Raw genomic sequence first — 13991 nt, 5'->3', positions numbered from 1 at the left:
AGAAACACTTAGTCTTTTGGTCTTAAAAACCAAAAGACATAATTTTTTTGTGTGTTTGTTTTTTTTTTTGAGATGGAGTCTGGCTCTGTCGCCCAGGCTGGAGTGCAATGGTGTGATCTTGGCTCACTGCAACCTCTGCCTCCTGGGTTCAAGCAATTCTCCTGCCTCAGCCTCCCGAGTAGTTGGGATTACAGGCACCCGCCAGCACACCCAGCGAATTTTAGTATTTTTGGTAGAGACGGAGTTTCACAGTGTTGGCCAGGCTGGTCTAGAACTCCTGACCTCAAGTGATCCACCTGCCTCAGCCTCCTAAAGTGCAGAAGACAGAATTTGAGGCAACAATAGCCACTAGAAGGTAAAAAGAGAGGCTGAGCGTGGTGGCTCACACCTGTAATCCCAGCAGTTTAGGAGGCCAAGGCAGGTGGATCACTTGAGGCCAGTAGTTCAAGACCAGCCTGGCCAACATGCTAAAGCCCTGTCTCTCCTAAAAATACAAAAAATTGGCTGGGCATGGTGTTGTGTGCCTATGGTTCCAGCTACTTGGGAGGCTGAGGCACGAGAGTCACTTGAACCTGGAAGGCAGAGGTTGCAGTAAGCTGAGATTGCGCCATTGCACTCCAGCAGCCTGGGTGACAGCGCAAGACTGTCTCAAAAAAAGAAAGTAAAAAGAAAATCCTGAAAATAAGCCAAAAAGGAGTAATTCTGTCCCAAATTCTGTTCATAAATTCTGCCCTAATCTCTGCCCCTTTAGCCATGTAGATTCAAGGCAGACTCCAAATAGCCCAACTAAGGATATAAAAACTGATACTTGATTACCTACGTATGGTGACATGCACCTGTAGTCCTACCTACTTGGGAGGCTGAGGCGGGAGGATCGCTTGAGCCCAGGAGTTGAGGTTACAGTAAGCAGTGATTGTGCCACTGCACTCCAGCCTGGATGATGGAGCGAGGCAGTCTCAAAAAAAGAACAAAAACACCCTGATGTCTGAGGTGCTGTTCAAAAGATAGAGTTTTCCATTTGAGTATAATCAAATAAGCTACTTGATAAAACCAAAAACATAACATTTCCAAGGAATATAATGGAATCCAGACTCTCCACATACAACATTCACAATGTCTACAATGCAGTTACTCAGCATACAACAAAACAGACAAGTCTGACTTATTCTCATCAAAATAACAATCAATAAAGACCCAACTTCAAGTTGACTCAGATGTTGGAATTAGCAGACAGATTTTAAGTACCCTCCTTCATTATTTGACCAAGAAATAAACATCTCTTGTCTTTGAGTCATTATATTGTTTTGTATTTATAGCATCACCACAACTAGTACAGAAAATGGCACACTGAAGTAGAGTGCTACCTTAACAGAAATGAAAATAGTGTATAGTAGGGATTATAACTATACTCAGTGGCAGAAAGGAAATATGTTCATATTGAATGAAGAGATAGAAATATTGGCAGAGAATAGAAACTATGAAAAAGAAACAAATGGCTGGGCGCGGTGGCTCACACCTGTAATCCCAGCACTTTGGGAGACCGAGGCAGGTGGATCACGAGGTCAGGAGATTGAGACCATCCTGGCTAACACAGTGAAACCTGTCTCTACTAAAAACACAAAAAATTAGCCGGGTGTGGTGGCACATGTCTGTAGTCCCAGTTACTCGGGAGGCTGAGGCAGAAGAATTGCTTGAACCCTGGAGGCAGAGGTTACAGTGAGCCAAGATCGCGCCACTGCATTCCAGCCCAGGTGACAAAGTGAGACTGTCCAAAAAAAAAAAAAAAAAAGAAAGGAAAAGAAACAAATGGAAATTCCACACCTGAAAAAATATAGTATCTGAAGTAAATTCACTGGATAGGGTATATCTAATGTAAAAAAGCAAGGCGCAGAACTGTGTGTGTATGTGTGTAGTGTTCATTGTGTAACGAAGGTAGCATAAACATGACTATTATATGTATTTGCTTATATTTGGAAATAAACCCAAAGGATTAAAGATACTGATTTACATATATTGTTGAATGTGGAACCTACCATGAAAGAGATGTAAAACTAGAATCAACAAGCATATGCTTTAGAACATGTAGATGAGAGAGGTATCTGGGTAAAGTGCCTCTTAGGATATCTGCTAAGTCCAATTCTCAGTATTTAAACTGCTGGACACATATCTAGCTATTCCATAGCCTAGTTGTATCAGATGTATGGATTGTGCATCATGAAATGAACATCCTGTGTTCTGAGAAGCTCAAATAACCTCATAAGTCTTCTCTTTCTTTGTGTGTCCTATTTTCTAGGACCTCATAGTTGACCAGACGATAGAGAAAGTTTCTTTCTGTGCCCCAGATAGGAACTTTGATAGAGCCTTTTCTTACATATGTCGTGATGGCACCACTCGTCGCTGGATCTGTCACTGCTTCATGGCTGTCAAGGACACAGTGAGTCCAACAAATACGTATTTCATGATGAGTATTCTCAGTTAGCTGGGCTCTTTCTGGGTTTGCTCAGCCAAGCGGTTTCTACTACATTTTTAACAAGTATGTGCTGCTACAGCTGCTCTTGGAAGTGCCTAAACTAGCCTACTTTCAGCTCCTTTTATTCAAATATTTTACACTCTTATTGTAACCCCGGGAGTTGCAACTCCCTGAACAAAATGATTGGCTGAAACCAAAGATCATTAAAGGAAGATAAAAATGGTCTGGTGATAGTGGTTGCTAAACTTTATTTGAAACTTTTACTTATTGGAAGTATTTTCAGGGTTCTTAAATGCATTTGTTTGCTAACACATATGGGTATGGTATTAAAAATGTATTTGCAAAGAGACTACTACAAATGAAAGAACTTGGCTGGGCCTGATGGCTCACCCTGTAATCCCAGCACTTTGGCCAGGGCGGGAGGATCACTTGAGACCACAAGTTGGAAACCAACCTGGGTTATGTGGCAAGACCTCATCTTCACAAAGTTAAAGAAAAAATTAGCCAGGCATGGTGGCACATGCATGTAGTCTTAGCTACGTGCCTTGGGAGGCTGAGGCGAGCAGATCACTTGAGACCACGTGTTGGAGGCTACAGTGAGTCATCGTGCCATTACACTCCAGCCTGGGTGACAAGAGTGAGACCTTGTCTCCAGAAAAAAAAAAAAAAACTGAGTTGGAATATACTTTCAACTATTATAAAAACAGAAATACTGGCCAGGCACAGTGGTTCACACCTGTAATCCCAGCACTTTAGGAGGCCGAGGCAGGCAGATCACGAGGTCAGGAGTTCAAGACCAGCCTGGCCAATATGGTGAAACCCCCGTCTCTACTAAAAATACAAAAAAATTAGCCAGGCATGGTGGCACATGCTTGTAGTCCCAGCTACTCGGGAGGCTGAGGCAGAAGGATTGCTTGAACCCAGGAGGCAGAGGTTGCAGTGAGCTGAGATTGCACCACTGACTCCATCCTGGGCAACAGAGTAAGACTCCGTCTAAAAAAAAGAAAAGAAATACTGGCCGGGCATGGTGGCTCACACCTGTAATCCCAGCACTTTGGGAGGCTGAGGTGGGCAGATCGCCTGAGGTCAAGGGTTCAAGAAGAGTCTGGCCAACATGGTAAAACCCTGTCTCTACTAAAAATGCAAAAATTAGCCAGGTGTGGTGGCGCACGCCTGTAATCCCAGCTACTTGGGAGACTGACTCAGGGGAATCGCTTGAACCGGGATGCAGAGGTTGCAGTGAGCCAAGATTGTGCCACTGAACTCCAGCCTGGATGACAGAGTAAGACGCCATCTGAAAACAAAAAACAAAAATAGGCCAGGCACGGTGGCTCATGCCTGTAATCCTAGCAATTTGGGAAGTCGAGGTGGGCAGATCACTTGAGGTCGGGAGTTCAAGACCAGCCTAGCCAACATGATGAAACCCTGTCTCTACTAAAAATACAAAAATTAGCTGGCCATGGTGGCAGGTGCCTGTAATCCCAGTTACTCAGGAGGTGGAGGCACGAGAATCTCTTGAACCCAGGAGGCAGAGGTTACAGGTGAGTAAAGCTCTTGCCAAAGTTTAATCTGGAAGATAAGTAGTGGCCATGCTCTAAAAATTGACCAAAATTGTTTAAAGATCTTTGAGACACTGGTGTAAACAAATGCTAAGAACTCAGGCTCTGAGTCAGATATGGGTTTCAGTTCTGATTCTGGTTCTTACTAGCATGGGATTTGGGGCAAGTTACTTAACATTCTCTGTCTTGGTATATACTTCTATAAATGGAGAAACTGGTTATGAATACTAAATTGGATAATGAGTATAAGCACACTTAGCATAGGGTCTGGCCCACATTACTCCAAAAATTTTAGCTAGTAATGTTTAAGCTGTTCTTCCTTGGTTTGATACAGGTGCTTTGAAAATGAGTTGAAGTAACTGAACTATGCATTTGTCCTCTGTTTCTCAGACTCTAAGTAAACCACAAATTTAGTATATTTTGCTATCACTACACTTTAAAAATCTGGAGTTCAAGAGTTTCCAGATACTAATTTAAAAACCATTTTATTGTCAAATCATGGCCCGGCAGGCTGTTTGAATCTCCTAGGCCAATAGTTCTACTGTATCAAAATCACCTGGAGGACTTGTTTTAAAACATAGATTGCTGGGCCCCATCTCCAGCGTTTTTCATTCAGTGAGTTTGGGGTTGGGACTTCAGAATTTGCACTTAAAGTTCCCAGATGATGCTGTTGGTTGGGGATGAGGTCACTCTGCAACAACTTCTGCCCTAGGCCTAGGAGAAAGAATAAGCTTCCTTGACCTGTAGCTCTGTCCTTATAATAGAGCTGCGTTCAAATGCAAACACATTCGAAGAATCTTTCAGTACTCCTGTTTCATGCTTTAACATCTGGCCTAATATCGTCCTAGTGGGAAGTTAGATGGAAACTCATGTGGATACATAGAGTAATTCTATCAGTCTTTAAGTAGTCAAAAGTTTCTTTAAAAAGTTTAAAAGTTTTAAAAAAGTAAAAAGTAGTCAAAGATAGTAAAATCTTAGGGACATAAAGCATTTTAAACCTCTACCTGTCCTTATGATAACTAATACTGTCATGCAAAATCCAGTGAAACAACTTGTTCAGAGCCGTGTGTAGGAGCAGCTGCCTACGTGGTGTGATTTTGAGAACACCACAAAAGACTTCCTGTTCCCAAATATCTCTTCTCACTGTGAATGATGCCAACAATTATACCATCTCTAGATTTTTTATTCCACAATTAGCAAAATGGTTTAAAATACAGATAACCCTGCTAAAAATAATCCATTAAATTTATTAAATTGACTCTGGGTAATCCAGTGTATCTATATAAAGCAGTGTTTTGTTCATATACATACGTCCTCCACTCCTCCCACACACAAATCAGTTTTCTCTGCTTAATTCTTTTATAAGTAGACAGTGTGGATGAAAACATGCTTTCGCTTTTGCCTGTGTTTGGTTGGGAGGTAGAGTTGGGAATTAGAGAGAGCTAGAGGAAGATAGGAAAGGTATGGGGGAAAACCTAAAAGCACTGAGGGCCATAAATGAGGAGGTTTGCTTAGAGGGAGGTTTCAGAAAGGGGAGACAGCAAAGCGTTTGTCTCATTGTTAGTGTTTTTTGAAACAGGGTCTCACTATGTCACCCGGGCTGGAGTGCAGTGGCACAATTACAGCTTACTGTAGGTTTAAGCGATCCTTCCACCTCCCAAGTAGGACCACAGACACACACCACCACCACACTCGACTAATTTTCTTTTCTTTTTATTATTATTATTATTTTTTAATTATTTTTTTTTTTGAGACAGAGTTTTGCTCCTGTTGCCCAGGCTGGAGTGCAGTGGCACGATCTTGGCTCACCGCAACCTCCACCTCCCGGGTTGAGTTCAAGTGATTCTCCTGCCTCAGCCTCCCGAGTAGCTGGGATTACAGGCATGCGCCATCATGCCTGACTAATTTTGTATTTTTAGTAGAGACAGGGTTTCTCCATGTTGGTCAGGCTGGTCTCGAACTCCTGACCTCAGGTGATCTGCCTGCCTCAGCCTCCCAAAGTGCTGGGATTACAGGCTTGAGCCACTGCACCCAGCCTTTATTTTTATTTTTATTTATTTTTTGAGACAGAGTTTCACTCTCGTTGCCCAGGCTGGAGTGCAATGGTGCCATCTAAGCTCACAGCAACCTCTACTTCCCAACTTCAAGCAATTCTCCTGTCTCAGTCTCCCAAGTAGCTGGGATTACAGGCACCCACCACCACGCCTGGCTAATTTTTGTGTTTTTAGTAGAGATGGGGTTTTGCCATGTTGGCCAGGCTGGTCTCGAACTCCTGACCTCATGATCCACCCACCTCGGCCTCCCAAAGTGCTGGGATTACAGGTGTGAGCCATCCCACCTGGCCTAATTTTCTTTTTCTTTTTTTTTGATAGAGACAGGGTCTCACTGTATTATCCAGGCTGGTCACAAACTCCTGGACTCAAGCGATCTGCCCACCTCGGCCTCCCAAAGTGCTGGAATTACAGATGTGAGCCACCATGCCCAGCCGCATTCCTTTTTAATCACTGGAATTGTATTTGTTTATCAGAAGTTTTAAGTTTGCACCTTTTTTTCCTAGACATACTAACACTGCATTAAGCTCCTGAAATATGCCTTGCCTTTCCAGTAGTTTCTTAGAAATGGCTGGTAAATATTCCCTCTCCTTCCCCAAAGGGCAACTAGAAGCTTGCATGTCAAGGCTTGAAACCTTGCATAGAGTCTTCTAAACTGTTGGCCAGGGCTGACATGACAGAGCCTAAGTGATAAAGAGTTCTCCATGGCTGCTTGCAAAAGCGCAGGTTGCTGGTTATCACTTTACTTCAAGGTTCGTAACAGTGAATTGAACCATCATAACCACTACCTAAGAAAATTTATTCATTTAAATTAATTTGGCATGTGAATATATTAAAACAATTTTAAGTTGGAATTTGCAACATCTTGCTTTCATAAAAACAGACTTATTTGGGCCAAGTGTGGTAGCTCACGCCTGTAATCCCAGCACTTTGGGAGGTTGAAGCAGGTAGACCACTTGAAGCCAGGAGTTGGAGACCAGCCTGCCCGACATAGCAAAACCCCATCTCTAATAAAAATACAAAAATTAGCCAGGTGTGGTGGTGCGTGATTATAGTCCCAACTACTCAGGAGGCTGAGGCACAAGAATTATTTGAGCCCAGAGGCAGAGATTGCAGTGAGCAGAGACTGTGCCACTGCACTCCAGCCTGGGTAACAGCAAGACTCTGTCTCAAAAACAAAAAAAAAGGACTTATTTCTATGTAATTGTTAGTAATGTAATTCTGAAAAGCTTTTAAAACCTGCTCTCTACAGGGTGAAAGGTTGAGCCATGCAGTAGGCTGTGCTTTTGCAGCCTGTTTAGAGCGCAAGCAGAAGCGGGAGAAGGAATGTGGAGTGACTGCTACTTTTGATGCTAGTCGAACCACTTTTACAAGAGAAGGATCATTCCGTGTCACAACAGCCACTGAACAAGCAGAAAGAGAGGAGATCATGAAACAAATGCAAGATGCCAAGAAAGGTACAATCTGTTCTACAGTGTGTATTTATGGAATGCAGTTTTTCCCAACAAGGTATTATTTTGAAGCTACCAGGGATAAGTTTTCTCATAATCAAAGAGAACCCTTAGCAATATAAAACCTTATAACAAAGCTGAAAATCTTAAAAACTGCTTCCTTTAGAGTGGCTAGTTTAATGGCTTCAAAAATATTTACTCCATTCTAGTAAGCTGTCTGAGGAATCAGAGTGCAGTTGAAGAAGCTGCAGAGACATCTCTTACCCTCTTCTATCCTGAAATACCTTTTTAATTCGGATGCATCTGATCTCTATGAGAAGCAAATGAAGCAAGTACCTGCATCTTAAAGAAAGCAGCACAGGTCCCAGGGCTTAAGGCTGCAAAGCATCCACGGACTATGATGCTAGCAGAGAGATTTAACAGTAATATTGCTTACATGAGATTATTGCTGGTTTTTAGTGCTTTCTAGTCACAAAAGTCTATAGATTTTGAGAGGTAAGCCTATAACTCTTTTTCCCATAGCTCTGTTAATTTAATTTAGGGTATGATTTTATAGAGTGTTTTATTTAGGTACACATGGCATCACAGCAGAAATGCCTGTACAGCCGGGCGCGGTGGCTCAAGCCTGTAATCCCAGCACTTTGGGAGGCCGAGACGGGTGGATCACGAGGTCAGGAGATAGAGACCATCCTGGCTAACACGGTGAAACCCCGTCTCTACTAAAAAACACAAAAAAAACAGCCGGGCGAGGTGGAAGGCGCCTGTAGTCCCAGCTACTCGGGAGGCTGAGGCAGGAGAATGGCGTGAACCTGGGAGGCGGAGCTTGCAGTGAGCTGAGATCCGGCCACTGCACCCCAGCCTGGGCGACAGAGCGAGACTCCGTCTCAAAAAAAAAAAAAAAAAAAAAAGAAATGCCTGTACAAACATTCAAGTTAGTCGGCAGTCTATAAATGTGAGTTGGGTATATTTTAGAACTAAATGATAGGGCTTGAAAATATTTTTGCATTCTTGTATATAAGTAGGGTTAAAACCAACAAGACAAGCACAAACAATTCAGGTTAACTAATAGACATTAATATAATTTTGAGGCCAGGTATAGTGGCTCACAGCTATAATCTCAATACTTAAGGAGGCTGAGGAGGAAAGATCACTTGAGGCCAGGAGTTTGTGACCAGACTGGACAACATAGACCCTATCCCTAAAAAAAAAAAAATTAATTATCCATATTTAGTGGTACACATCCATAATCCTAGCTGCTTGGGAGGCTGAGACCAGAGGATTGCTGGAGCCCAGGAGTACAAGGTTACAGTGAGCTGTGATCATGCCACTGCACTCCTCCAGCCTGGGTAACAGTAAAACCCTGTCTCTTAAAAACAAACAAATATATATATATGATAATGTTTTTACTATAATCTTTTAGTTCTAAACTAGTCTTTTGTTGTTGTTGTTTTGGTTTGATTTGGGTTTTATTTTTTCTTTTTTTTTTTGAGACAGAGTCTAGTTCTGTTGCCCAGGCTGGAATGTAATGGCGCAGTCTCCACTGACTGCAGCCTCCACCTCCTGGGTTCAAGCAATTCTCCTGCCTCAGCCTCCTGAAGCTGGGATTACAGGTGCATGCCACCACACCCAGCTAATGTTTGTATTTTTAGTAGAGATGGGCCAGGCGGGTCTCAAACTCGTGATCTCAGTTGATCTGCCTGCTTTGGCCTCCTAAAGTGCTGGAATTACAGGTGTGAGCCACTGCACCTGGCCTTAAACCAGCCCTTTTAGATAGCAGCATTGACTAAAATACTGACCCAAACAGCTCTAATTCTTAACCCCCCTCCAAAAAAAAAGCATACATATTTTTATTTGAAATGAAATTATTGATAGTGATTTTTTTCATTTCTTGTAAATGTTTGCACCAGGAAGCCAAAGGGGGAAAAAATCATGCTATCTATACTAGAAAATTTAACCTGTATTACTGTTATTTAATATGCTTTAGTGGTCTTCAGACTGTTCACTAATTAAGCATGTTCTTTAATACCACCAAATAATATTCATTGTTATGTACAGCAACTGCAAAGAGATTGAGTCCCAAGATCTACAAAGGATTGTGAGAGTTGGTGGTTGAGATTTGTCACAATCAGAATGGGACTCGACTGGTACCCACAGTCTTATATTTAATCAAATTTAATCCAGTTCAAAATTTTACTACTGCATGCTTTTATTCAAATGAACCACAAATGCATGATTTAAAGACTGCTTTAGGTTGGGCGTGGTGGCTCACACTTGTAATCCCAGCACTTTGGGAGGCCGAGGCAGGTGCATCACCTGAGGTCAGGAGTTTGTGACCAGCCTGACCAACATGATGAAACCTCGTATCTATTAAAAATACAAAATTAGTTGGGTGTGGTGGCATGCACCTATAATCCCAGCTACTTGGGAGGCTGAAGCAGGAGAATCACTTGAACCTGGGAGGTGGAGGTTGCAGTGAGCCAAGATCATGCCATTGCACTCCAGCCTGGGCAAAAAGAGCGAAACTCCATCTCAAACAGTAAATAAATAAATAAAGACTGTTATGTATGACATTCTTTGACACCTAATCAAAGATACATGGTTAAACTTATGCTTATTTATCCCAAAGTTCTCCTCCCCTAACACACAAGCATTGAAAATCATGAATCATTCTTTAAAAGACCATATATTAGGAATTCATAGGAACTGAGTTTTTAAGATCTTGTTCACAGTCTTAATTTATAAATCACTGAATGAGAGTAAAAGATCTAACATTTCTGTCTTAGTAGATGTGCTGTGTGACATACAGTACGTTACTAAGCCTTTTATCTGTCTGGAAAATGGATCTGAACCCTACTTCTAACTTACCTTTTAAGAGACATTGGGAAGGAAATGGGTAAAAGGACCTAGAGGGCTTTCACATTTGTCAGCTCTGTAAACTCAAATTATTTGAAGACATTGCTAAGGTCTTCATTCTCTTTATTTTCTTGAGCTGAAACAGATAAGATAGTCGTTGGTTCATCAGTGGCCCCTGGCAACACTGCTCCATCCCCATCCTCTCCCACCTCTCCTACTTCTGATGCCACGACCTCTCTGGAGATGAACAATCCTCATGCCATCCCACGCCGGCATGCTCCAATTGAACAGCTTGCTCGCCAAGGCTCTTTCCGGGGATTTCCTGCTCTTAGCCAGAAGATGTCACCCTTTAAACGCCAACTATCCCTACGCATCAATGAGTTGCCTTCCACTATGCAGAGGAAGACTGATTTCCCCATTAAAAATGCAGGTAATGTAGCATCTACCTGACTCACTGGGTACTCGAGCACTGAAGCATTCTCATCACTTCCCATGAAGACACTGATCCCATTAAACTAGGCATTCCTCTTTCCCTGAGGTTGGTTGATAGTTGTATCTTTTGTCATTTCCCATAGTGAGAAAACTAAGGTCCATGGAGGGGTATGTGAATCCATAATTTCTCTTCAACAAACAGGCATCAGAGCCATTGTGGAATTTCTAGCCTAAGCCTCAAGATTTGTGGTTTGTCTCGATGTAAGGGCATTCACTGCCTCTCAGCCAACCTGCTTCCAAACATCAAGGGTCTCAAGTTTCTATTCTTATTCTGCCATTTGGGACCCAGAAGGGAATTAATTAAAGAGGCCTTAGAAACACATAGCATTACCAGCAGAAGAAATGGATATGTGCTCATTGTCCTTCTGGCTGGTTGGCTCCATAGGGAGGAAACTCTAGAGAGGTGTCTCGTGTACATCTAAGATCTGTTGTTCTTCACAGACAGTGGACTTGTTCACAAATATTCATTACCTTTCAGAACTGTCCCACAGGCCTTCGTGTGGCCTCTGTACAGCTATGCCAGCCCCTATAGGTCTATCCTCATCATAAAATCTGTAGCTAAAGTATTAGATCTGGTCAGTGGTTTTGTTGGGCTCTATTTTACTTCGCTCTGAGACATATCAAGCCATTGTTATAACAGAATATGAGGAAGCTGTCTCAATAGGCCATTCCTACTGATGCTATAAAGTACAGAGTTAAGTTCATCTGACAGATGAAACTAGGCCTAAAGAATAGTTGGACTAGATGATTACAGAGGGTCTTTTCAGCTCTCAGCTCAGGTACCTCATTTCAGCTCAGTCTCCTTCTAGGGCAGACGGAATAAAAACTATTATTCTCTTTACAGATGAGCAAACAGAGCTTTAGCACACATAATTAGCTTCCTTAGTGATACAAAAGTATCCTAGAGTCTGTATTAAGATTAAAGGCCCTAGCGTCCTACACCTCTGCTCACTTTTCCATGTTATCATAGATCATATGCTTAGTACTAGAGACTTTGGAGAAAAATGAGATTGATGACATTATCATAGTTGTTACAGAGAAAAGCACTAAGCATCCACTAGTGTCCCAGACTTTAACCCATTTTCCTGACAGAATTACTAAAGGCTCCAGAACCTAATTCAGATCACAGCCTTGAGAACATGTTGGAAGGCATACAGGTTGCATATGTCTTCTAGAAAGATCTGGCTAGCTAGACATCTTGGCACAAAAAGGACAGATTCCCAACAGTGTTATAAGAGGAGGAAATGAAGAAATAAGAGAGGAAGATGTGCCTTAGTACATTAATTGTTGACATTTTATACTTTCCCATCTGAAAAGCCAATGAAATTGTGGCCAGTAAATTTTTTGAAACTGGTTTTGTAGCCCCGCCATACAGTTAATTGAGCCTTTTTTTCCATAAACAAGAGATACTGTATAAAATTCCAGCTTGCATCATACTGTCAAATTTCAGGATTTTTCCATTTTTGTGTCTGGAGCCATTTTCTGTTTGCCTTGCAGTGCCAGAGGTAGAAGGGGAGGCAGAGAGCATCAGCTCCCTATGCTCACAGATCACCAGTGCCTTCAGCACACCTGAGGACCCCTTCTCATCTGCTCCGATGACCAAACCAGTGACAGTGGTGGCACCACAATCTCCTACCTTCCAAGGTTGGTGCCCTCTGACCTGCTCAGCTGTTCTCTTTACAACCAGTACTTTTAGTACACTGTTCACTAACTGTAAGTTGGCATCCTGAGCTTCCCAACACCTGGTCAGACCCATTAATTTCTCTATTTGATGTCTTAGATTCATTGATTTATCTATTCAACAATGTCTTTGTGCTTTGTTCCCCTTCCTGTTTTCTAAGATGTCTGTGTTTGTCATTCTGCATGTGCCCATCTTTCACCCCATTCTATAAGAAATTTCTATAGTCCCAACCTACTACTTTATTTCCCACTTGATTGTTAAGGATCAGCATACCCAGCCAGTTTCCCAAAAGCAGTAGTCATCAGAATTGGTTCAAAGGTTATGCTTTCTTTAGTGTAGTTGTTCTCAACCAGGGGTAAAATTTGTCATTCACTGTCTGGAGACATTTTGGGGCTTTACAAGTTGGGGGTTGGGGGTGTTACTGGCATGTGGTTAGAGGCCAAGAATGCCACTAAACATCCTTCAGTGTAAAGGACAGCACCCACAACAAAGGATTATCCAGCCCAAAATGTCAGTGGTGCCAAGGTTGAGAAGCCCTGGACTGACCTAGTCTCTGCCCTGTCAGAGAGGCTCATAAAGAAAAAGGCACTCCTTTGAGCTCTGTAGTTCATCTTCTATAACAAGTATCTTAAAATTTGCGTTTGTGGCATTGAAGAGTTAAAAGTTGTTTTCAGAGATACTAAATAGTGGATATTGACTTGGAGGTCAGCAAGGAATTTATGTAACTTAAATTACAGACTTGTAGAATTTCAGCTGCTATAATTGCTGTTTCTCCGTTTCTTTCGAAAGGAGCTCAGAGAAAGTTTTACTCTGGAGATAGTGCCCTGCTTCTACTGGAAGAACTGCACGCTTTTCCTCCAAGGGTCTTTTTCTTTTTCTTTTTAATAAACCTTCATAGTCATGTATACCAAATGACTTTTCATGTCATCTAACAAACATTTATACCAGTAATAATAGGCACAATTTATTGAGCACTTACACATTGCTTGCCACATTGTGGTAGGTATTCATGCATTATTTCATTTAATCCCCACAACAACCCTGTGAGGTAGGTGTTACAGATGAAAAAAAAAAAAAGAGGCTCAGAGAGGATAAGTAAATTGCCCAAATCATACAGACAGGATTTAAACTCAGGTCTTCCTGAATATAGTACCCATTACATTCTGCTGATTCTGCCTGCCTACAAGGCACTAAGTGCACACAATTGAATATTTCAGTTTCCTTTCCCTGCCTTTGAAGGGCTCCCAGTTTCTAGGTGAAAAAAAATTTTGTCAACAAAAAAGCAAAGGCAGTCTTTTAGACAAATCCTAGGTAAATAGTACCAACACCAGCCAGGCGCAGTGGCTCACGCCTATAATCCCAACACTTTGGGAGGCTGAGGCAGGCAGATCGCCGGAGGTCAGGAGTTTGAGACCAGCCTAGCCAACATGATGA

At 42.1% G+C, this 13991-nt stretch overlaps 1 protein-coding gene across 12 annotated transcripts in view; it reads left to right on the top strand.

Annotated features, from left to right (window-relative positions):
* Window positions 1-13991, top strand: part of NUMB (NUMB endocytic adaptor protein) — a 190552-nt gene that overhangs the window by 170939 nt on the left and 5622 nt on the right. For 10 of the 12 annotated variants that reach the window (XM_073011136.1, XM_073011138.1, XM_007987214.3 and 7 more), the window contains 4 exons: window positions 2294-2434; window positions 7333-7537; window positions 10521-10814; window positions 12374-12520. In XM_073011136.1, the coding sequence (XP_072867237.1) occupies window positions 2294-2434; window positions 7333-7537; window positions 10521-10814; window positions 12374-12520 (787 nt within the window). The remainder of the gene's footprint in view (window positions 1-2293; window positions 2435-7332; window positions 7538-10520; window positions 10815-12373; window positions 12521-13991) is intronic. The other 2 variants (XM_037984225.2, XM_037984223.2) reach the window with 1 other exon arrangement.

Source organism: Chlorocebus sabaeus, chromosome 24 (genome assembly GCF_047675955.1).
Source record: "Chlorocebus sabaeus isolate Y175 chromosome 24, mChlSab1.0.hap1, whole genome shotgun sequence".
NCBI classification, from domain to species: Eukaryota; Metazoa; Chordata; class Mammalia; order Primates; family Cercopithecidae; genus Chlorocebus; species Chlorocebus sabaeus.
The sequence above is the reverse complement of the archived record's forward strand: the minus strand, read 5'-3'. Positions and strand labels throughout refer to the sequence as shown.